The following is a 24,763-nucleotide window of genomic DNA, read 5'->3' as shown; positions in this document are numbered from 1 at the left end:
TAGGCGCACCCTGAAAACCCATCTCTTCAGGGAAGCCTACCCCACCCCCTGCTAACTTGCCTCCCTCCTCCACTCTTCCTACCACTCCATCCCCCACAGCTATCTCCTCCTGTGCCACCACCCCCTCCCTCCTAGATTGTAAGCTCGAAAGAGCAGGGCCCTTGATCCCCTCATGTTTTGCATTGTATTGGTATTGTTCTGTCACATGTTCTGTCTCCCTTTGTAATGTACAGCGCTGAGCGAACTATTGGCGCTTTATAAATACTGTATAATAATATAATAATAATAATTATCATAGAGGATTTATATAGCGCCAACAGTTTGCTCAGAGCCAGGGGTGGACTGACAACTCATGGGGCCCCCGGGCAACAGGGGATCATGGGACCCCTGTGTCCTTGCCCAAACTCAAAAAAGCCTATGAAAAAGGTACCAGGGGCATCTCATGGGGCCCCCTACTGACCCTGGGCCCTCAGGCAGTGCCCGAATTTCCAAATGGTCAGTCCGCCCCTGCTCAGAGCTTTACAACATGAGGGCAGACAGTACAGTTACAATACTATTCAATACAGGAGGGATCCGAGGGCCCTGCTCGTTAGAGCTTACAATCTAAAAAGGAGGGTCAAGTGATACGAAAGGTGATAACTGTGGGGTATGAGCTGATGGAAAAAGTGGAAATACAGTTATTAGGTGAAGGCAGGATAGACTTCTCTGAAGAGAAGGGTTTTCAGAGATTGCCTAAAAGAGGACAGAGTAAAAGATAGTCGGACAGATTGCGGTAGGGAGTTTCAAAGAATGGGAGACACTCCCATAAGTCCTGAAGGTTAGCATGGGAGAAGGTTACAAGGGAGCTAGAGTGCAGGAGGTCTTGGGAGGAGCATAGAGAATGATATGGTTGGTATTTTGAGACTAGATTACTGATGTAGCTGGGCAGGGCAGCCATCAAACATTGTGAGGCCCCTTACACAGCTTTAGGCCTGGGCCCTCCCATGCCAGACCACCATTATTCCCCAGGGCCCGCCCACTGGTCATCCCACCAAATCCGCCCATTGAGTCCTTCAGTGCACCCAGTTTTATTTTAACACTCTTACAACTTAATATATGAAAATAAAAAATGTATTCCGAGTCATCAGTGCTTTCAAGATTGAACAGTAAGGAATTATATTCTGGCCAAAGAGCAGAAAACAGACAGCCCTATATATTCAGCAAAGAGATGGTCCAATCCTGCAAAGAGACAGCCCTGTATATTCAGCAAAGAGATGGCCCAATCAAGCGAAGAAAAAACCACATCCAGCAAAGAGACAGCCCCATATATTCAGCAAAGAGACTGTGGAAAAATATTCCATAAAAATGAAACTGTCCCATACAGTATATACAGGAGAGGCGTGTGAAGGGTATGGCAGTGAGCAGTATGTACAGGAAAGGAGTGTGGAGGGCATAACAGTGGGCAGTATGTACAGGAAGAGTGTGGAGGTATGGCAGTATGTACAGGAGGAGAGTGTGGAGGCATGACAGTGGGCAGTATGTACAGGAGAGAAGTGTGGAGGGTATGACAGTGAGCAGTATGTGCAGGAGAGAAGTGTGGAGGGTATGACAGTGAGCAGTATGTACAGGAGAGGAGTGTGGTGTGTATGATGGGGGGCAGTATATATGCAACCCCCAAGCACTCTGTGTATGTCCAGATCATTTGAAGTTAATTAATAACCATTCCATTCAACCCTATGTAGATCTAAACTCTGTATATGTACTGAATTTTTACTTTTGATTGTACAGAGTATGAAGGTTAAAGTGTTACTAAACCCACAACAGTAAAATCAATCTGTATATGCAGTAAAGCATGCTTGTTATGCTCACTGTGGAACCTAAGGTCTTAATCCTCTTTATTCTGTAAAAAGGTTGTTTGATCCTGACTTCTATACCCCTCCTCTTGTTCAAATGTCCACGCTGATAGGACAGACTGAACCCATAGCCCTTCTTCACATGCTCATTTTAGTGCGTATTGCTAGAGAGGTGTTTTTTTTTTTTTTGTTGAGAGGGTGCATGTGATCAACAAAGGGCCAATCAGCACTGTCCAGACAGAGGTCAGGGGTTTTGCATCCTCCTAGAACAGAAAGAAAACTCCTCCTACAAGCTTTAACCAGTGCTCAGCTGAAGTCACAAGACTGCTCTAACTGTTGATGAGAAACGTTATTTAGCAGTTTATATTTACTGATATAATTGACCAGATATAGTGAATGCAGGATCCTGAGTTTAGTGACACTTTAAGTTCACATCTATGCATATCGGGAATGCGTGCAAAAATCGCATGCTTTTGCAACTTGCACAGAAATGCTCTGCCCTTTAGCAGAAGTTTAGAAGTGCCATTAATTGTTGATGTCTCCCACGCATCTGCAAATGAGCATGCCAATCTACATGGTGCTGCAGAACACTGTGGTTTGGTTTGGCACACTTGGAAATGAGGACTTTTTTTCTGTGACGATTGTGGGTAGGACAGCCCATTGAAATGATTGGGTTGCCCTACATGTGAAAAATACGCCCTACTTGATCATACCTGTATGTGCGAATTGAGGCTATGAGTAAACACAAAATAACAATCTTCTGTTAACATAAATTATTATCTAAATATTCAGTGTTCATACAATAGTGCTACCATGCAAATAGCCGTGAACACTTCGCTCCGTTCTGTTTATTGAGAATGCAAGTACTTCTCTATTTTTACTTTTGCTAGAGGCCATCGCAAGTTCATAAGAACAATGCCTGTGAACTAATGCGATAGTATCAAATGCAGTGGGCGGATGAGAAGTTTCCCAAGATCTAGTGATACTCAATCTAGCTGCCAAAAGAATGTGGGTGACAGAGTGTTTAGCATGGGGGTTAATACTGTCAATATTTAAATTCAGTAACGCTAAATCCGGATTTAGGGGAACAGAGGACCATGAAATAGCAGATAAATTTGAAAAACCATAGACCAGAGGTTTTTTAGGAGCGGACAACACCAGAAGATGTGACTAAAGCTCCCAGGGTTCCCGCAGTTCCTCCAGCACAAAGGGGATACGTGGTTATTAAAACGTGCCATTTTAACGGGAGTCAGATACCATCTAAGGCAGTGGTTCTCAACCTTTCTAATGCCGCGACCCCTTAATACAGTTCCTCATGTTGTGGTGACCCCCAACCATAAAATTATTTTCGTTGCTACTTCATAACTGTAATTTTGCAGTGGGAGGACTAGTGCCACATCATTGGTGTCAGTGGAAGGAGTAGTGCCCCATCACTGATGTCAGTGGGATGAATAGTGCCCCATCGTTGGTGTCAGTGGGAGGAATAGTGCCCCATCGTTGGTGTCAGTGGGAGGAATAGTGCCCCATCGTTGGTGTCAGTGGGAGGAATAGTGTCCCATCGTTGGTGTCAGTGGGAGGAATAGTGCCCCATCGTTGGTGTCAGTGGGAGGAATAGTGCCCCATCCTTGGTGTCAGTGGGAGGAATAGTGCCCCATCATTGGTGTCAGTGGGAGGAATAGTGCCCCATCATTGGTGTCATTGGGAGGAATAGTGCCCCATCATTGGTGTCAGTGGGAGGAATAGTGCCCCAACATTGGTGTCAGTGGGGGGAATAGTGCCCCATCATTGGTGTCAGTGGGAGAAATAGTGCCCCATCATTGGTGTCAGTGGGAGGAATAGTGCCCCATCATTGGTGTCATTGGGAGGAATAGTGCCCCATCATTGGTGTCAGTGGGGGGAATAGTGCCCCATCATTGGTGTCAGTGGGAGGAATAGAGCCCCATCATTGGTGTCAGTGGGAGGAATAGTGCCCCATCATTGGTGTCAGTGGGGGGAATAGTGCCCCATCATTGGTGTCAGTGGGGGGAATAGTGCCCCATCATTGGTGTCAGTGGGGGGAATAGTGCCCCATCATTGGTGTCAGTGGGGGGAATAGTGCCCCATCATTGGTGTCAGTGGGGGGAATAGTGCCCCATCATTGGTGTCAGTGGGAGGAATAGTGCCCCATCATTGGTGTCAGTGGGAGGAATAGTGCCCCATCATTGGTGTCAGTGTGGTGGAGGGGGAAATAGTGCCCCATCATTGGTGTCAGGGGGGGGAATAGTGCCCCATCATTGGTGTCAGTGGGGGGGAAATAGTGTCCCATCGTTGGTGTCGGTGGGGGGAGGAATAGTGCCCCATTCTTGTTGTCAGTGGGGGGAGGAATAGTGCTCCATCGTTGGTGTCAGTGGGGGGAGGAATAGTGCCCCATCGTTGGTGTCAGTGGGGGGAGGAATAGTGCCCCATCGTTGGTGTCAGTGGGGGGAGGAATAGTGCCCCATCGTTGGTGTCAGTGGGGGGAGGAATAGTGCCCCATCGTTGGTGTCAGTGGGGGGAGAAATAGTGCCCCATCGTTGGTGTCAGTGGGGGGAGGAATAGTGCCCCATCGTTGGTGTCAGTGGGGGGAGGAATAGTGCCCCATCGTTGGTGTCAGTGGTGGGAGAAATAGTGCCCCATCGTTGGTATTAGTGACACAAATGATGGGGCACTATTCCTCCCACTGACACCAATGATACTTACCTTGCTGACCCCTGCTCCAGCCTGGGCTCGCTCTCTCACTTACCTGTCAGCTGTCTTCCTTCTCTGGCCGCTCTCCTCTTCACTTACTCCGGCAGCTCCCTCGATCTTCTTAGATCTACGCGCGCTGCCGCTCGGCTCCTCCTCTCCAAGCTCCACCTCCTTGCCTCCAATGATGGGGCACTGACACCCAAAGGGGTCGCGACCCCCAGGTTGAGAACCGCTGATCTAAGGGATATTTTTTGTGTTAATTCCCAAAATGTCGAGCAGCAGGTGGCTCGGAAAATTGATTGAAATGCGTGAAGCCATTGTTGCTCAGTATAAATGTAGGTAAGATCATCCTCCCATTGGAGAAGTGGTTTAACCTTAGTAAATGATTTCTTTTGGTTTAAGATATTGTAGAAAAGTGAAATAACTTTGGTTTCAGTAGTGGAGTGAGAGATATAGTTCCAAGAGGGTTTAGGAAGTTTGTAAAAGGGGTAGGATTGTTTAGATAGGTATTGGGATATCCTAAGATAGGTGAAAAGTAATTGGGGAGGTAGGTGGAATTCTTGTTGAAGAGACGTGAATGATTTAAAAGAGGAGTCGTTACAAAAACCCTGAATGTATGCTATGCGGACAAGTGGCGTATAGGAATATGTGGGGTAGAATGTAGTAAAATATGGAAAGGAAGATTAGGCATCACTGCTTGCATGGAAGGACAAGGAGCACAGATGATGATCCACCATGCAGAGATTGTCGCTAAAATAGGCGCGGGGAGAGTGGGGGAGATCGGAATCCCTAGGGGTATTCCCAGGAACCTTGCACTTAGATTCTCTCCTTGAATGTAGATAGATTCTATTTGACTCCACAATGTAGCAGTAGATGAGTTATTAAACCATTTTCTCACTTGTGAAAGTATCATTGCTGTAGTAAATAGAATGTTTAATTCATGCGAGGAGTTTACAGGTAAAATTGTACAAAGTTTGGATAACATAGGGTTAAATGGGATATTAATAAATTAAGTTCACATTATCTAGACATGCAGAGTGATTGGGGGATGTTTATACATTAGTGTGTGAGCTATGTGCGGAGACTGGAAACTTAGCCAGCTCCCCCCCACACTTATACACATGCTCTTGCTATTCCGACTCTCTTTGTCAGTGTCCCATGTCCTGCAAACAAATTGGTCCTGTGTCCTGACATAAATGGCTACAATCTTATCACCACAAACTTTCCTCAGACTACAGCTCAGCTCACCTCACTCTCTGCACCGTGTGAGCAGTAGCTGTGCTCTGGCTCCTCTCCGCAGGGCACTGGAGATCGGGGTGGGGGGAAAGGGGGAGGACACAGAGTGAGTGTGAAGGAGAAATCTGGGGGAGATTGAAAGGATATTCAGATCCTCTAAATACTTACACCGCCCAGCAGAGTATATATTTAGAAGGAATGGCGCTGCTGCTGTCAAAGCCTGGGACGGAGCTGTAGCAGGACATATTACTAGAAACATTTTGCAAGTATGGGCCCCTCATGATGACCAGGCCCCCTACATGTGTATGGGCTGCCCCCCCCCCCTTATGGCAGCCCTTTATCCAGATAGGGCCAAGTTGTTAGTATTGTCAATTTAATTCTTAGGGTGAGTGGCAGCCAGTGGAGGGATTGGTAGAAAGGGTTCGCAGACACTGAATGGTTGGTATGGTGGATAAGTCTGACAGCAGAGTTTATGATGGACTGAAGGGGGGATAGTCTATGTAAAGGTAAGCCAATGAGGAGGGAGATGCAGTAGCCAAGGCGAGAGATAACCAGAGAGGGAGTTAGCAGTTTTGTGGTGTCATTGGTTAGGAAGGGGTATATTTTGGAGATGTTGTGGAGGTGAAGGTGAAAAGCTTTGGACAGTGATTGGATGTCGGGCTGAAAGGAGAGTCCAGGATTAAATCTAGCACCCTGGCATGTAGGGACAGGTTGATAGTTGTGCAATCGATCTTGACAGAGAAGTCAGGGTAAGGGTTATATGGGGGAGGAAATAATATGAGTTCAGTTTCGGATAGATTGAGTTTGAGGAAGTGGTGTGACATCCAGACTGATACGTCTGTTAATAAATTAGTGATGCTTGAGTAGATTGATGTTGTGAGGTAAAAAGATAGATTTGGGTGTCATCAGCATAGAAATGATATTGAAAGCCATGGGCGACTATCAGCTAACCCAGGGAAGAGGTGTAGATTGAGAGTAGGAGAGGTCCAAGAACAGGACTTTGGGGGACCTCAGTGGAGAAAAGAAGAGCAGAGGAGGAAGTAGAATTGTAACTGAGACTGAAGGTGCAGTGGGATAGGTAGAATGAGAACACAGAATACAGTCACAGAGACCAAAGGAGTAACATTTTTTGAGGAGGGGTAGTCAGCCATATCAAAGGCAGCTGAAAGGTCCAGAAGTAGCAGTTCAGAATAGTTCCATTGGTTTTAGCTGTTAGAAGATTATGAGTTTTAGGAGAGCAGTTTCTGTGGATTGTTGAGGGTGAAATCCAGACTGATGGGGATTAAGAAGGTTATTCCTAATGAGATGGTCACTCAGTCAGTTGTAGAATAGACTTTCAAGGAGTTTGGAGGAAAAGGGAAGCAAGGAGATGGGAGTTAGGTTATTAAGAGAGGACGTAGGGTAGCCAGGCAGAGAAGTCATCAAGGAAAGTTGATACAAGTCCAGGGGGTTGGTAGATCACAGCAATTCTTAAAGAAATTTGAGAAAAGAGGCATATACAGTGAGCTTCAAATGATGAGAGGGATAGAGATGGAGAGTGACGAACCTGAAATGTGCTCTGTGGGGATAGGGGAGTGAGTCCAGAGAAGGCAACCATGGCAGAGGGAAGCAGGAGAAGCAGTTTAGGACTCAAGAAGCCAGGTTTCAGGAATAGCAAGTAAAAGACTTAAGAGTTGGTGACAAAGAAGTCATGGGCAGAGGTGAGTTTGTTGCTGACAGAGCGGGTATTCCAAAGGGCATAGGAGAAGGGGAGGCTGGATTTGGGAAGAAGAGTAATGGAAACTAAATTATGTGGATTGCGGCCTGCACCCTTCAGTCTGTTTGGTGTGTTACAAAGTAGTTTGATGTAGTGTAGAGTTTTGGTTCGTGCAATTGCTTAAGTGCAAGAATGGAAGTGCCACTTAATGAAAGAACCTCTACTTATTGAAGAAACCCCAACATATGCCACCTTAGCATGTGCTCCCCCATAAGGTGACCTAGCTTTATACTGTGGTGGGTGTGGATGGGATGTGACCGTTAACCAATCAGGAGGTAATAGTAGGTAATAGTAGGCACAGAGCTAGCAGATCAAACTTTTCAAACCATAATTAACCTGCAAGAGGACCAAGAGGGCAAGATTGAAAAGATTAGGATTTGTCCATAATTTAGGTAAGACACTAAAGAACAAATTTAAACAACACAATAATGTGAACAGGGATACAGATGGTGAAAGCAGTGACATAGATGCAAAGTTGTAAAGCTGTAAAGACATTGAGAGCAGTCAGTCTGTATTCAGTTTTAGGTGGATGTGAAGCAGCCACAGCATAGATGCAAAGTTACCATAAAGACATTGAGAGCAGGCAGTCTGTATTAGTTTGAAGTGGATGCGAAGCAGAAGCAGCAGCATACACGCAAAGTTACCATAAAGACATTGAGAGCAAGCAATCTGTATTACTTTTAAGTGGATGCGAAGCAGCAGCAGCATATGCGCAAAGTTATCCAGTGATATGAAAACTCCTTCAAAGTCCTCTGTGACTCCACCACCAATATATAAAAGGACAGCGTCTCACCTGTTGTTGCAACCTCATTCCTTTAAAACTGAACACATATTAATTACACAGGTTCTGAGAAGTTAATTCACACAAGGCACTAAGTGAGTTTAAATACCACCTTAATCAGCCACCGAACCTGTGTACTTAATAGGTATTCGGTTTTAAAGGGGTGAGGTGGCAACCCTACTCTTACCAGATGAACAGACCTCAAAGCTTTCCAGCCCCTTGAGAACGTCTTCTGAGTCGACACATGTCAGGGTGGAGCCAGTACTGTCAACATCATGCTACTGGATTAAGCAGTGGCTGGCTTGTTTATTTTGCTCATATAACCTACTGCTTAATGTGAGTACCTCTCCTTATTGCTAATAAAATGTAAAAATGGTTTTAAACGATGTAGTTTGTTACTTGCTTTTTTTTGTATAATCTTGACACATGCTGAGTGGAGGTACTGACTGCAGCTTAATCCATTTGATATCTGCTGGTGTGCTGTGTGTTTCCGAATCATCCCAAGGCATTTACAGTGTGTGTGAACTAACCTCTGAACCTCTGATATCTGTTCATCTGGTAAGAGGCTGTCAGTTTATATATTCGTGGTGGAGTCACAGGGGACTTTGAAGAAGGTTTCATATCACTGGATCACAATTATATTGGATGTGTTGAACTTTTATACACTTAAGGGTGTTATGTATGTTTTATAAATTTAAAGGTATTGCACAAAAAGTTTGGATGTATTATACAGTTTTATCTATGTGTTTTTGAGTGCTGATGTACACTTATTTTCTCACAGTTTTTACACCAAGCACTGTTTCTTTCCTTTATATTTAGAAAAAAATAATTGTTCCCTTTCTCATTTAGGAAATGATGGATATAATTAAAGCCATATATGACATGATGGGGAAATATACATACCCTGTTCTTAAGGATGATGCCCCTAAGCAACACGTGGACTTATTTTTTCAGGTTAGTTTGCATTACTTAAAAACAATATTTTAGATTATAACTTGTAGGAAGAGATTTCAGAAAAGAGAAATTTTGAATATTTTGAATTTTGGACTTGTGTTCTTGTCCTGTAAATATTTCATGAAGCAAGGTGTGGCAGAAAACATTGCCCTGGTTATTATTAAACTAAAAAAGTGAGCATTTATATATCGCAGCTTATCAATTCTTTGATCGTGTGGATGAATTCATCTTCTTTTGTAGGTTTCTTCTATTTTCATCTGTTGATCCTGCCAATAAGCCTGTTGTTTTTTGGACAGGACAAGCACTTGGGTTGCTTACAATGATCAGCTTTTATTTATTCATGTAAAACCTTTAACCCAACAGGAAACAGACTGCTGCTGTAACTGCTTGTGTAACTGCATTGTGAGCTGGAGTTTGGATTCAGTTTGTAGTACAGGCATACCTCGGTTTACGAATTTAATTCGTTCTGCAGGACTTTTCGTATAGCGAAAAATTTGTAAACCAATTAAACCATTGGTTTAATTTTATCAAGTCATGCAACATTAACATTAACCATGTGTTAATGTTTCAGCTGTCACTGGGTTCCCCATTGATAGCTGAATGTAAAAGAAATAATTGCCAGCAATTAAGAAAATAATTTAAAAAAGGCGTGGGGTCCCCCCTCCCATCCAGTCCAAGCCCTTCTGGTCTGGTATGGATTTTGAGGGGAACTCACACACAAAAATTTAAATAGAAATGGTGTGGGGGTCCCCACCAAAATCCATACCAGACCCTTATCTGAGCATGCAGCTTGGCAGGCCAGAAAAGGGGGGGGACGAGCAAGCCCCCTCTCCTGAACCATACCAGGCCACATGTCCTCAACATGGGGGGTGCTTTGGGGCAGGGGGGCTCCCCCCCAAAGCACCTTGTCCCCATGTTGATGGGGACAAGGGCCTCTTCCCCACATCCCTGGGCTGTGGTTGTGGGGGTCTATAGGCAGGGGGCTTACTGGAATCTGGAAGCCCCCTTTAATAAGGGGGCCCACAGATCCCAGCCCCCCCCATGTAAATGAGTATGGGGGTACATGGTTCCGCGACTCACAAAAAACAAAAAGTGTAGTGTGAAAAAAGACAGGACAAGTCCTTTATTTAAAATGAATGTCCCCCCGCGGTAGATCCAATGTTAATCACGATGTCTGCCACCGACCCGAAAAAAGAATTAAGAGAAAAAAAAGGCTCCGCTCCCGACGATTGTTCCCAGCCGTCTGCCTCTGAGCTGGCTTGAGAGTTCTTAAATAGGTAAGGGGCGGGGCCACCCAGTGACATCACCAGTTTTAGTAAATAAGCCCCTGTGTTACTGGCCCGATCACCAGGTGAAAACAGAGTGAAAAAAATCCTAAAAAAGAAGGCTAATGCACCCACCACATCAAATAATTGATACACTGCAATATATTATATTTTTGGTTTTGGGTTTAATATCATTTTATGTCCTATAACTTTGACAATTTCTTAGGTTGACCATACATGATATGATTTCTCATTGTTAACAAGAATAACATTTTTTTAAAATTATATAGCAGTTGGAATTGAGAGCTCAGTTTGTTAATGATACCAAGTTTATGTAAGGAAATTAATTTGGCACAGGATGTAGCATCATTACAGGAAGACCTTGATAGAATTGGGGGTTGGGCAGCTGGATGACAAATGAGATTTGATACTGAGAAATGTAAAGTTATGCACTTGGATGGCAAGAATACACACAAAATATACATTAGGAGAGGTACTCCCTGGGAGAATCAATAAAAGGATCTAGGAGTGCTTGTAGATAACAGACTGGGTACACACATCAAAATGTGGCTGCTTCAGCAGAAACTGGTCAAATTTTGATCCTTGTGTACCCTTCTCTGTGCAACAGAAGCTGATTGTTTGAATGGTCCAGCTGGAAAACTAACAACTGATCAGCTGCTGCAGCCAACAGAATAGAATAGTGCAGCAGGAGAGATATTTGTGTCCACATCAATTGTGTGGATGTGGGAATCTGTGATTTTTTTCTCAACCTGGTTGAACAAAAAAGAAGCTCAAAGTGTATATCTAGTTTTGGCAAAAGCATGCAATGCCATGCTGCAGCTAGAAAAACCATCAAAATACTGTCATGCATTCAAAAGAGCATACATTCAAGGGATAATTACTGACCCCTTTACAAAACACTGGTTCAGCCTCATTTTGAATATGCAGTTCAGGTTTGGTCACCAATCCTAAGGAAACACATTTTTGAATTAATAGAGTGGGGGACCCCAGCTATGAGGATTTAATTACACTACTTTTTTCTGATTTAATTGTGACTTGCATTGACTTCCGTTAAATGTCTCAAGCAGCAGTGAAATACAGATTGCACTGATCTACGGCTTTGAGATTGTGCTTCTTCAAGTGAAATAGCGCAATTTCAAAGTTGCATTCAGTGTGAACCAGGGCTAAAGGTGGGAATACACAATTAGAAAATCGACCGATCGGTCATCCGATGACTGAGAGGCGTTCGTTGGTCGAAATCGTGGCTCACAGGGATCGGGGAGCACAGAAGACTTATAAGAGATGGATGCGATAAGCATAGTGTCCCTAGGCACTTTTTGCAATCCCATCAAAATAATTTCAGTCTTCTTGAGGTCTTAGCAATCGAACATATTCCAAAGGGTACATTTACTGACAATGAAAGACTAGCCCGTTTGTGTAAGAGAGAGACGTTCTGGATCTACAAATTAGGTTCTATGACCCCCAATGGTCTCAATGAGGATCTTGAAATCCATAGCATTATTTAACAAGTTTGACTTCTAGTCCCCGGAACTAGGATCCTCCAGTGTGTTTTTTATTACATACAGTATTGTCTTCTTTTAATCCTTGTTTTTTAATCTGCACTGTCACCATGTATATATTCTGTGCACTCAATTACGAATACATGTTATTACGCATCTATTATATTTATTTAATTATGAACATATGAGCTACCTAATTTGATACCAGGATTGATTTTATTATATTCCTTTTAGTCATACCTTTTATACAGTCATTTTCATATACCTTTGATACAGTCATTTTCATATGCCTAGCATTCACTTCTCCCTACTCCCTTCTTTGCCCATATACCCATAATTACCTCACTGTAAACGCAATTTTTGACATAGCTTCCATGAACCAGCGATGTCATTTTTAACTTGTGTGTTTTTTTTTTTTTTTTTTTTGTTATTGTATTACCTTTATTTCACTAAAGATGAAAGTATATCATGCTTTCCAATGCTATTGTTTTTATACATATCATTTTTTATAACTTGCAATCTGTACCTTTAAATTTGTATTCAGCATTGCTTCAGGACGAGCCGTCCGCTCTGATTGACACCCCATCCCCTGCTAATTACACTCAGCCAGCCTTCCCTTTAATGGTCTTCTATATAATGGCCGCCGGCCATGGTTACCAGAGACTTGACAAAGCGCAACTGCGCGAAACATGTCGTCTTGGTAACCCCACATATGCTCCCAGCTGAAGCCAACGCCGGACACTGCCTTCGTTTGCCATGGTGACACCACCCAGGACGCTGGTACGCTGACACCACGTGATTTGAAGCCGACAGGAGCATTCTTTGATCTCAGCTCCCCTCAGAGCGGACGGGCCGTCCATTGGAATCACACTGTCCACTTCAGGCTGGTTAATTTTATTATACTTGCTACTTTATCTCACCCAATAAAGATGCACCTCCACTAAGGTGCTTGTCTGAGAGCATTTTCCACGGCGCCTTTTTTTCCAGTTCTCTTCATCATGCATATGATTAACAAGGCAGCAGTGGTGAGATCATGATTAACTGTTCACATGTTTCCACCTGGAGTGGCCTCTCTGCGCTCATTTGTATGAGTTTTCCTCATTTTGAATATGCAGTTCAGGTTTGGTCACCAATCCTAAGGAAACACATTTTTGAATTAATAGAGTGGGGGACCCCAGCTATGAGGATTTAATTACACTACTTTTTTCTGATTTAATTGTGACTTGCATTGACTTCCGTTAAATGTCTCAAGCAGCAGTGAAATACAGATTGCACTGATCTACGGCTTTGAGATTGTGCTTCTTCAAGTGAAATAGCGCAATTTCAAAGTTGCATTCAGTGTGAACCAGGGCTAAAGGTGGGAATACACAATTAGAAAATCGACCGATCGGTCATCCGACGACTGAGAGGCGTTCGTTGGTCGAAATCGTGGCTCACATTAACCAATCTAAAAAAAACTTTTGTTGGGCAATACATAGTGTTGACTTCTTCCACACAAGTGGAAGTGATGCAGTGTGCGTGTGACCTTGTAGCCACGCCCTTCCGGCCAGAACGAGTGATATATACAACAATTAACAGCAATGAGTATAATATAGTTTATTACATTAACTGTATACATAAATAGTGATACATAAAAATATAATATGCAGAATTCTGGTTTCATTATCCCATTAGGCCAATCTGTTTTTAACATTTGCATTTTTCGTTTGTGTTTACGAAGATTCCTTGGACATAAACATCCAGGTCACCTTCTGTTTCCGCTCATGCGTGATAGATTTCATGTGCTTGATAGATTTTTTTTTTCGTACGACCATCATACCACAGCATAGAAAATCAGTCGTTCGTATGCGAAACGACAAATTTTTCACTGTTGTTCAACCGTATTTTTTCGTTCACAATATCGTTATCGGTTAAAACATCCTGCTCATCAGTGAAGAGAAAATCGTTCAGTGGTTCCACAAAATTTTTTGGACGATTTTCTGATCGTGTGTACGGGGCATTAGGGAAAGAGTTACTCATTGAGACTTTTCAGATCTATCTGCTGTTTGAAAAATGAGGCATACCCACTTTTCTGTGCACCTTTATGTTCTGTGATACCCAAAAGAATAATGAAAATGTGTGTAAATGCACTGCAACACATTTGATAGATTTGAGCCTGGCTTAACCCAAAACCAAACATTTTATATATTACAGCTTACCAATCATTAGATGTGGTGGCTGCATTAGTTTTCTATTTTTAAGGCTTTTTTCTGCTCTGTTTTCACCTGGTGATCTGGCCAGTAACACACCTCCTGTATTAGAGTGCATCCGCTCTGGATGAAGGACCACAGGGAGCAATTTTGGACAGCAGCATTGTCAGTCTGGGGGGAGTGGAGTGTACTACAGTTTAAATACACTAACAAACTGAAGCCAAACTCCAGCTAATACTTTATAAGCAGTTGCAGCAAAGAGGTTTTTTTTTCCTTTTGGATAAAGGTTTTACATGAATGAATAAAAGCTGACCACTGTCAGTGGTGCTTACAGATACACCTGAAAGAGAGCTTGTTCTTTTGAAAAACAACAGACTTACTGGCCAGATCACCTGATGAAATCGCAATCAAAATCGCATGACAAGTTGCACTCTGTTTGTGCCAGTAGAACAGTGGTTCTCAACCTTCCTAATGCCGTGACCCTTTAATACAGTTCCTCATGTTGTGGTGACCCCCAACCATAAAATTATTTACTAAGTAATTATAATTCATGAGTGTCGTTTTACCTCCAATACTGCTGCTTTCAACACAGTAGCTGCTTTTAACAGAGTACCTGCTTTCAACACAGCAGCTGCTTTCTACTCAGTAGCTGCTCTTTACACATCGGAAATATGTGTTTTCTGATGGTCTTAGGGGACCCCTGTGAAAGGGTCGTTCGACCCCCAAAGGGGTCGTGACCCACAGGTTGAGAACCACTGCAGTAGAACCATTCAAATCGGTGCAACTCCGAATTTGCGGTGCAGCAAAATAGGTTCCTGCACTATTTTTGGTGATTTCATGTGCGACTTGCATAGACATCTGTACATGAAGTTGCACAGATGTCAGGCAAGCTTCAGATGAAATCGCACTGACCATCGACTTTGAAATCGTGCTACTTCAAGTGAAGGAGCGCCATTTCAAATCCGTATTCTGTGTGAACCAGGGTTTAATGGCATTTTTCTGTTTGCTGTGTTTAAGATTATTGGAGATTCAAATATAAATAGAACATATAAGAATGTATCTTTGAAAAGAGACTGTAACATATCTTGTTGTGTAGTCTTTGACATAGATTCTTGCAGGAAACAATGGGGTAGATTTACTAAAACTTTTGCAGCTCTGCATGGTAGCCAATCAGCTTCTAACATCAGCTTGTTCATATAAGCTTTGGCAAAAAAAAAACCTGAAAGCTGATTGGTTTCTATTCAGAGTTGCACCAGATTTTGCACTCTCAAGTTTTAGTAAATAAACCCCAATATTCTGTGACTGAGTCCACAACTTTGAAATATTGCTTTTTCACTGATACCAGGCGACAAGTTAAAGGCGTGATAATAATAAGAAAAGCGCCAAAAATATTAAACAAAACTAAGCTGCAAACCTGACCCAAATCAGGTGTATAACATAAATAAGTAAAGGAATGCGCTAATAGTGTCAAATTACCACAAAGAATATATAAATAATAAATACAAAATAATGTCCACAAATCTTATGTAAAGTCCAACCACCATAAAAGTGACAATCAATTCTGAAGTCTTGTATAAACCAAATGACACCGTGAACAAATCCACCGCCGAATGAAATGAATAAACTTACCAGAGCTATATGCTGATCAAATTATAAATCAGCATACTCGCTCTGGGAGCGATAATCTGTAGAGATATCCAAGGTTTGGGAGCAATACACTGCAATCAGCCAATCATCACGGATGGAGAACCCTTTTAATCAGATGGTCATCATCTCTCCATGAATAGTGGCAAAACTCGGGGAATCAAGAAAAGATATGATGATGCAATAAATTTTTTTAAAACCATAAACTTTATTACACATCAGATGTAAACTCACAAGAAAGGTGTCTAAGCCGACACCAGCAATGACAGCCTCTGAAACAGCAGGGACGAGCCTCGCTCACCGCGGTAACCCAGTCGACAGATTTTGCACTCTCAAGTTTTAGTAAATAAACCCCAATATTCTGTGACTGGGTCCACAACTTTGAAATATTGCTTTTCCACTGATACCAGGCGACAAGTTAAAGGCGCACTGCCATGAGACAGAAAAGACAATCCCAAAGACAGTACTTGCTTGTTTTCATAGTTTCATAGTTTAGTTCAGTATTTAAGTAATCTATTGTCATTGCTACAGATGCTTTGTTCAGATCTTTAAAGGATAAATTCACTTTTGGGAACATGTCACATGTTCCACCAGTTTTTAGGGTGGAATATGTAACATGTTCCCAATGATGCAGCCACTGCCTGATCCCCCCTCCCTGTGACAGCAGTATGGGGAGAAGTTCCCTGTACTAGCTGTCAGTTTTTTAAATCAGCGCAGCCGCATGGAGCTCCACCCAAATGGCTGCGTCATTCATTCACATTCAACAGTTCTGTGACTGAATTAACTACAAGTCCCAATAGCCTTAGTGTCTGTCGGCTTGTAGTTCTTAATTAACTACCACGGTGCTATTTAGCACCGTGGTAGTTAATTAATTCTTCCTGTCAGTATATCTGCTTGCCTGTACATCCCGTACAAGCAAGCAGATATACTAACAGGTCTGCAGGAGAACTACGTGGCACCAATGATCTACTGATTGCTGGTGCAATGCTTTACAGGCTCCTGCAACAAAAAATAATAAATGCACATTTTTTTTACCTGCAAAAAAATTTTAATTGTTATTTTTTGTTAAAAAGGGGAACTTACCCTTTAGGAATGTGTGAAATGTTTTTGTTTAGTCAGCCTTTCTGCCAGTCAGACTGAATTTACAATGTGAAACATAATCTGCTGTTTGATCAATAATTACAGTTGTGGCCAAAATTATTCAACCCCCACTGAAATTGAGTGTTTTGGCCAGTTTGACATTGCTTTTGATCATTCAGTCATCTTGCTTACATTTACATTAAAGAGGCACTTGTAGGTCAGACAAATATAACATAACAGTTATAATGAAATAACCACAAATGTCTTTTCTGTGCTCACAGCATTATCAGTTTTATTCAACCCCCAAGTGACATTCAATCTTAGTACTTAGTACAGCATCCTTTTACAGTTATAACAGCTTTTAAACGTGAAGCATAGCTTGACACAAGTGTCTTGCAGCGATCTACGGGTATCTTCGCCCATTCTTCATGGGCAAAGGCCTCCAGTTCAGTCACATTCTTAGGCTTGCGCACTGCAACTGCTTTCTTTAAGTCCCACCAGAGGTTCTCAATCGGATTTAAGTCTGGTGACTGCGATGGCCACTCCAAAATGTTCCAGCCTTTCCTCTGCAACCATGCTCTAGTGGACTTGGAGGTATGCTTGGGATCATTGTCCTGTTGAAAGGTCCAACGTCTCCCAAGCCTCAGGTGTGTGACGGACTGCATCACGTTTCCATCCAATATCTCCTGGTACTGAAGAGAATTCATGGTACCTTGCACACGCTGAAGCTTCCCTGTACCTGCAGAAGCAAAACAGCCCCAAAGCATGATTGACCCTCCACCATGCTTCACAGTAGGCAAGGTGTTCTTTTCATCATAGGCCTTGTTCTTCCTCCTCCAAACATAGCGTTGATCCATGGGCCCAAACAGTTCTAATTTTGTTTCATCAGTCCACAGAACACTATCCCACAACTTTTGTGGTTTGTCCACATGGCTTTTGGCATACTGCAGTCGACTCTTCTTATTCTTTGGAGACAGCAAGGGGGTACGCCTGGGAGTTCTGGCACGGAGGCCTTCATTACGCAGTGTGCGTCTTATTGTCTGGGCTGAAACTTCTGTACCCACATCTGACAAATCTTTTCTCAGTTCCTCAGCAGTCACACGGGGACTTCTCTCCACTCTACGCTTCAGGTAGCGCACAGCAGTCGAAGTCAGCATCTTCTTTCTGCCACGACCAGGTAGCGTTTCAACAGTGCCCTTTGCCTTGAATTTGCGAATGATGCTTCCTAAGGTGTCTCTTGGTATGTTTAACATCTTTGCAATCTTCTTATAGCCATTGCCCTTCCTGTGAAGAGAAATCACCTCTTCTCTTGTCTTCCTGGACCATTCTCTTGCCTTCACCATGTTTGTAACCACACCAGTAAATGTCTAGAAGGAGCTGAGTATCACAGTCATTTTAAAGCTGCCTAATTGGTGCTTATTATGCTTGATTGCTGCTCGGTGACATCCACAGGTGTTTTCAATACCTGATGGAAAGCACCTGTATGAACCTCTGTTCTTCAGAGTGGTAGTCTTTAAGGGGTTGAATAATTGTGGCAATGAAGAAACCACATAAGAACCATTTACTACTGTATTACATAAACAATTGATGTCATTTTAGTTGCATTTGGGTAGTTACAACGTCCTTGTAGGATTTGATTCTGAATACAATTCCAAATGTACACTATAGTCCCTAAACCCCTTTACAGCATTGGGGGTTGAATAATTTTGGCCACAACTGTATATTCTAACAGGATAATTCCTAATAGTAAAAATGACAGTAATAATTACAGATGTTAGATGTGCATTTCACAAATACAGATCAAAATTGGCATTTTTTGCTCCAGATAAGGGTAGTACTTGTTACCCTTGAGAACTAGCGATGAGGTTCAGGTTTAGCTCTGCAATGGATTTGACACAAACCTTGCATGTTCGAGTTTCAGGCTGGGCTCACACATATGCGGTGCGGCATATCGCATGTGATTCGCACAGTAACCGCACCGCATTCCTGTACAAATCACATACGAATTGAGTGCAGTGTGATTGGAGCCATACATTTTGTTTAGCTCAAATCACACCGTATCCGCACCAAAAAGGTGCAGGACCCTTTTTTTAGTCTACACTAGAAGCGAATCGCATGGGTGTTCGCACCCATGCAATGTGATTCTGCACATCGCACTGCGTTTTGCGGACCGATTTTGGGGTGTTTTCTTAACATACACACTCACAGCGATTATGATGCGGTGCAGAATTTGCACAGAAAACGCTGCGAATTCCGCATTGCATCAGTGTGAACCCAGGCTCACAGTCCCAGTGATCTATTGCAGAACTTCCTAATTCTCTGTAATGCCTTTGGGCATAGGTAAGCTGGCTTAGAAGAGCCAAAAACAGAGGCTTTGTTATGTGCCAGCCACCTTACCATAAGAGGGTTGTTTCCCAGCAGTGTTCAGAGACTCAACAGTACTTTGGAAGTACTACTTTTTTGTGTGTGTCACCAGCAATTGTAGTTGTAGTTGCTGTGACCCCCCCCCCCCCCCCCAATTGCAGTCTTTTTTTATGTTTTTCTATTATTTCATATTTACATTTATCATCTGATAGGTTAAAAAAATACGGCTTTGATGCTTAAGATGTACTGTATTTTTTGGGGGAGAAGGTATAGTTCACAATTTTATTTTGCTAAAGCATTTTTTGCAGTTTATCACCACATTATTTTGTGGTAAGGTATTGTGCAACAAGCCACAACATTAATTATCCTATTGCCATAGCTGCCAGTAAATGTAGGCAAACATTCCCCTTTATTTAAAATGTCAGGCAGGCCTGAAAGGATAGGCAGAGGTAATGGGAGGCAAGCACGTTCTGCAGTACAAGCAGAGGTCAGGCCACACCATCCAGAAGCAGGGCACATCTACCTTTCTATCTCAGAGTGGATGTGCTATACAGTAATTGAGTGGCTGGAAGTCTTTTTCCTGACCCTAAATCAATTTTATAATAAGCTATTATCACATTTGTTTGGCACGCTGTTTGAATAAAATCCCTTTTTATTTTTATAATAGACTTACAAATTCTTAAACATTTTTAAAAAATTCATTTTTTTTGTGTTAAATGTTGTATTCTAATAATTACAGCACTATAACTATGGCAATGCAGATACACACTACAGCATGATGGTATTCATCTGTAGGATGATGGCTTTAATTTTTTTCATAGCTGATATGGTGATCACATGCTTGGGAACCATGGTGGTTGGTGATTCTCAGTGACAGCCGGGATTGAGAGCCCCCAGCTGCACTAAATGACAGCTGAAGGATCTCCAGCACAGGGCATATTGTGGGGGACAAATTATATACATATTGTGGGTGTAAAAAGGTAAACCACCTGTTGCAGTTCCAGCTCCCTAATGCCAAGACAATTTAATAAAAAAGAGCAACGTCCAGTCTACCCTGAAATTAAAATACATTTGTTAAAAAAAAAACATAATTTACCGCCACATCACATAGAAATAATGTAAAGCTCATAGATTGGACCACTAAGTATAAGACTATAACAACAGGCATGTCACAGGATGATGTTTTGTACAAGTGCTCTTAAGTGGTTTATGAAAGATGTTTTATTATGAAAATGAGAATTTGGCTGAACGATTTAATAAATAACTTATAATTAAACAAGTATGCTTTAAACTAAACTAAACAAAACATTTTTGTAGTTTTGGATAGAGGGGAGAGAACATATTTATCCTGTTTACCATTATCATTATGAAAATGAAAGTAAAATAAAATCCAAAATTTTGGATTTCCCCAAAAAAGTATTAGAGAAGATATGTCCTTAATTTGCAGGGAATTCCTCTGACTTCCTGTTTTGGCTATGGGACAAGAATTGAAGGGAAATCCCTTGCTCTATCCAAAATGGAAAAAAAAGTTTTGCCTATAGTTCTATTTTAAATAATAAACTATATTTCAAAATTGTTGTGATGTGGCAACAAATAATGTTGTTTTTCTTTATATGTTGGAACATTTTAGCATTTAAAAAACAAGATTTTTAAGATTATTTAAAATACATATTTTCTAGAGGATGTGGTAGTTGATAGAAAATTAAAAAAAAAACATAGATTTATCTTTTTTGGCTTGGTTATGGAGTTTTACCTACAGTTATTCATTTTAGCAAGGTTGTAATGTTTCTTGCTCATTTTTAGCTTTTAACTGAAATAATTTCCCTTTCAGAAAATGGACAAAAATAAGGATGGAGTTGTAACTTTAGACGAATTCATTGAATCATGCCAAGAGGTAAGACATTATTTAATTTACTCATATGATCAGCACAGTGCAAAATCTGTTTTACACTTCAAAATATTTTAGACTTAAAATTAATGTAACAGTTCATGCTAAAAGCCTAACTAAATCTTTTGAACCATGTTATATGTGTGTAGGGTTTAACATGTAATGTGGTGCAAATGGGTCCTCTCTCCCCTTCTATCCTGCACCCTCTGTCTCTTTTGAAATCTGCATGGCTACATCATTCAATCAAAAAAGAAATGTAAATAAACACACACCTTTAACAAACTCCTTTATTACCTAAAAAAATCCCAAACAAACAAAAACAAAAAGCATGCATACCCTCACAAAATCAATACCAGACCCTTATCCTTGTGAGGGTCAATATGGATTTTAACAGGCAACCCTTACAAAAAAGTATGAGGTTCCCTCCCCAATCCATACTAGGCCCTTATCTGAGCATGCTGCCAGGCTTAAGGGGGGAAAATGAGCGCAAGCCCACCACCTGCAGAAAGAATACTAGCCCACATGAGCTAAACACGGGGAGGGTACTTTACCAAGAGAGCACCCCTGGCAAATCAATGTGTTCCCATATTGATGGGGGAAAAGGCCTCTTCCTAACATCCCTGGCCTGTTGGATGTGGAGGTATGTGGGAGGGGATTTATCAGAATCTGGAATCTCCTTTAAGATTTTCTTTTTAATGACATTTTATCAGGAGTACACATAAATTGCCATCAGAACAGCAATACATTAAATTGTACAGGTTAATCCAGGTACATCACAAATTTAGTTTCATGTGATAGCATATCTCTTTTTCTCTATTATGCTCATGCCAGTAATCAGTATTTATTTAAGAAAAGTAAAGTATAACTAAAGGAAAAACTTTTTTTTAAGTTTTGGATAGAGTGGAGAGGGATTAGAATGCTGGTCAGTTTTTAATGCTGTCTGTGCCACCATTAAGATGATTCACCCTCTCTATTTGTCCTGTTGACCATTATCATTGAAAGTGAAAGTAAAATGCAATTCAAAATTTTGCTTTGTCCCCAGAAAAGTAATAAAGGGAACATTTTCCATTGGGGAAACTAGTTTTAGTGACATGGGGATCCTCAAGGAATTCAATTTGTAGGGATTTCTTCACACTTCCTGTTTGGCTATGGGACAAGAAGTGAAGGCAATAATGGGACACAGATGGCGTAAACAAATCTGACAGGGGTTATAATCCTCCCTTATTCTATCGAATATGAAAAAAAAAAATGTTGTGTCTCTAGTTCTACTTTAACAAATATGTTAAGTATTCTTGGTAATGCAAAATTATCTATGAGATTGTTAATATCTCTTCACCTGTATCATTATGATAATTATTTAGTCATCTGAAAATAGCGTACCCTGAATAAAAACAAAAACAGTAAAATAAAAATAAGAACAGACAACAGAAAGGGTGCAAAAAGTTGTAAACCAATCCTAATAGTGAAAGAATGGTTATTCTAGTGTAGGTTTATTAGTGAACTAGGTTGTATTTAGGATGTTGAAGCCAGCTATTGCACTGTTGAAGGAATTTGAGGTAGGAATTATTTTCCATAGCCAGCATTCACTCCATGGCACATTGGATATTAAGTTTATTAATTATTTTCAAAATGTAGGTGGAATGCGAGTCTTCCATTTTCTATCTAATATATACAGTATAATAATTTTCGTGGCAAGTATCAGATGTACTAATATGGTTCTTATCTAAGAGATTGAAATTTTCAATACCTATATGATATGTAAAAGGGATAATTCATAGTAATTAGTATTGGTTCGGAGTTAAATTTAGATAACTTCTATGGTGTGATATACCATCTGTGAGTTAGTTTTAGATATGATTACAAATGTGCAGAACAGTATGAATTTTTAAATTAGCTTAACCTTTTGTTGCCAATGGATATCTGAGTAAGCGGTTCCTAAATTTGCTTCCCATTTTTCCACTGATAATTGTATTTGAATCACTTTTATGTTGATAAAAAAAAATTCACTTAGTTTTCAGTGTAAGATTATTTCAAAATAATTTTTTGTATCCATAACACAAAGTGAACTGTTAGGGTTCTATGATAAAGAAGTGGAGAATCTAAGTATATTTATAAAAATCTTAATCTTAATCTTGTCAAGAAACATTTTTACTCTGGCTCCTTTATCTGGCCACTTTTACGCAGCTGTTCTGCTGCAGGTAAAAGCATGTTTTGTTATTTTGAAATTCCAAGACTCCAGGCACAACGGTCACATGTGGTTGTTCATTGCAATTACTTGTGTTTACATGCCGCTGTCTTTAGCCGCTTTCATTCTTGGTACATTCTTGCCATTTCAATAGCAACTGTGTTTTTTTGGTCCCCTGACTACCCGTAGTGCATTTGTGCCTTCCCATTTCCTGTGTCCTTGTTCAGAGCCTGCTTCTTTGTTCAGTGAGAGGACTTTGACCTTCGTCGAAGTGTAATAATTGAAAAAGAATTACAGAAGCAATTTGATTGCTATGCTCATTTTGCTGCTTATGAGGATGAAAAAGAGGAAACAGAGGTGGGGGGGACTCTGCTCGGCTGGGGGGGGGGGGTCAGGTCCACATTTTCCTGCCACAGCTAAAGTGCAAAGAAACCAACCAATGGGAAAGGGGAGCCAAACTGGAAGTGACATCATCTGAAACGGAAAGAGAGGGTAAACATCTTGGCCATATGCGTTCCAAGGAGGAGCACAGGTGGAAGTGCAAACCTGGAGCCACAAACCTGGCATTTCAAGAAAACTGGACATGCTCCCTGGCTGCCCCGCACATAGGGACACATGTTGGAAGGACAAACTGCTACCCCCAAGTTTCCATCACAGAGGAGCCAACAATCATCTAGTCAGAGCAAACATAAAAATAAAACAAAAGCAAAAAAAACCCACCAAACCAAAAGAGAAAACCAAAAATACAACAAAAAAACAACCAAGACCAAAGCAACCCAAAAACATTGTCACCTCACCACCACTATGAGCTCACAATCTGTGAATATGCAATGTATTCTGTATGGATGACAACTGATCGACAATCCACCTAATATAATATCAAAGTGAAACACAAACAGTTGCTTGAACTAGCCAGAATGATACTACATTTTCTCTCATCTACCTATTCTATGTCTCTCAACTAGAAATGGGGATATTAACATGAACTGTAATAAACAAAAAAAGTATTGATTTTATGTATATGGATTTTATATTGATTTAATGACTTCATGAGGTGCATATTTGAAAATCCTTATCTACTGTTGGCATTTTAGATGGGTGAGTTGCTCTGAGTATTAAACATTAATTAAACAGCATTTTTGGTTTGTGATGCTCAGGTGCAGTTTAATTCTGCTTTAAGTGGGCATGGCTTGACACCACATACTTTCAGAGCAGTGTTGTCATGTCAAAGAAGAAGGTTGTAGCATAATGTAGTGTAAGTTTGTCTCTACCCTCTCCTGTAGTATGTTCACAGTCTCGGACCTTCACCTGAATCATGTCCGCAGTCTCTGACCATCTCTTGCATCAGTTCTGCATTCTCTGA

General features: G+C 41.3%; 1 protein-coding gene across 2 annotated transcripts in view; it reads left to right on the top strand.

Annotated features, from left to right (window-relative positions):
* LOC149456907 (A-type potassium channel modulatory protein KCNIP1) overlaps positions 1 to 24,763 on the top strand; it is a 451,873-nt gene that overhangs the window by 403,453 nt on the left and 23,657 nt on the right. For both annotated transcript variants that reach the window (XM_089684303.1, XM_089684302.1), the window contains 2 exons: positions 9,161 to 9,265; positions 21,159 to 21,221. In XM_089684303.1, the coding sequence (XP_089540429.1) occupies positions 9,161 to 9,265; positions 21,159 to 21,221 (168 nt within the window). The remainder of the gene's footprint in view (positions 1 to 9,160; positions 9,266 to 21,158; positions 21,222 to 24,763) is intronic.

The sequence above is a fragment of the Staurois parvus genome, unplaced genomic scaffold (assembly GCF_062004578.1).
Source record: "Staurois parvus isolate SC_StPar_1 unplaced genomic scaffold, SC_StPar_1.0 ptg000343l, whole genome shotgun sequence".
Lineage (NCBI taxonomy): Eukaryota > Metazoa > Chordata > Amphibia > Anura > Ranidae > Staurois > Staurois parvus.
Note: the sequence above shows the minus strand (reverse complement) of the source record. Positions and strands in the feature narration are given on the sequence as shown.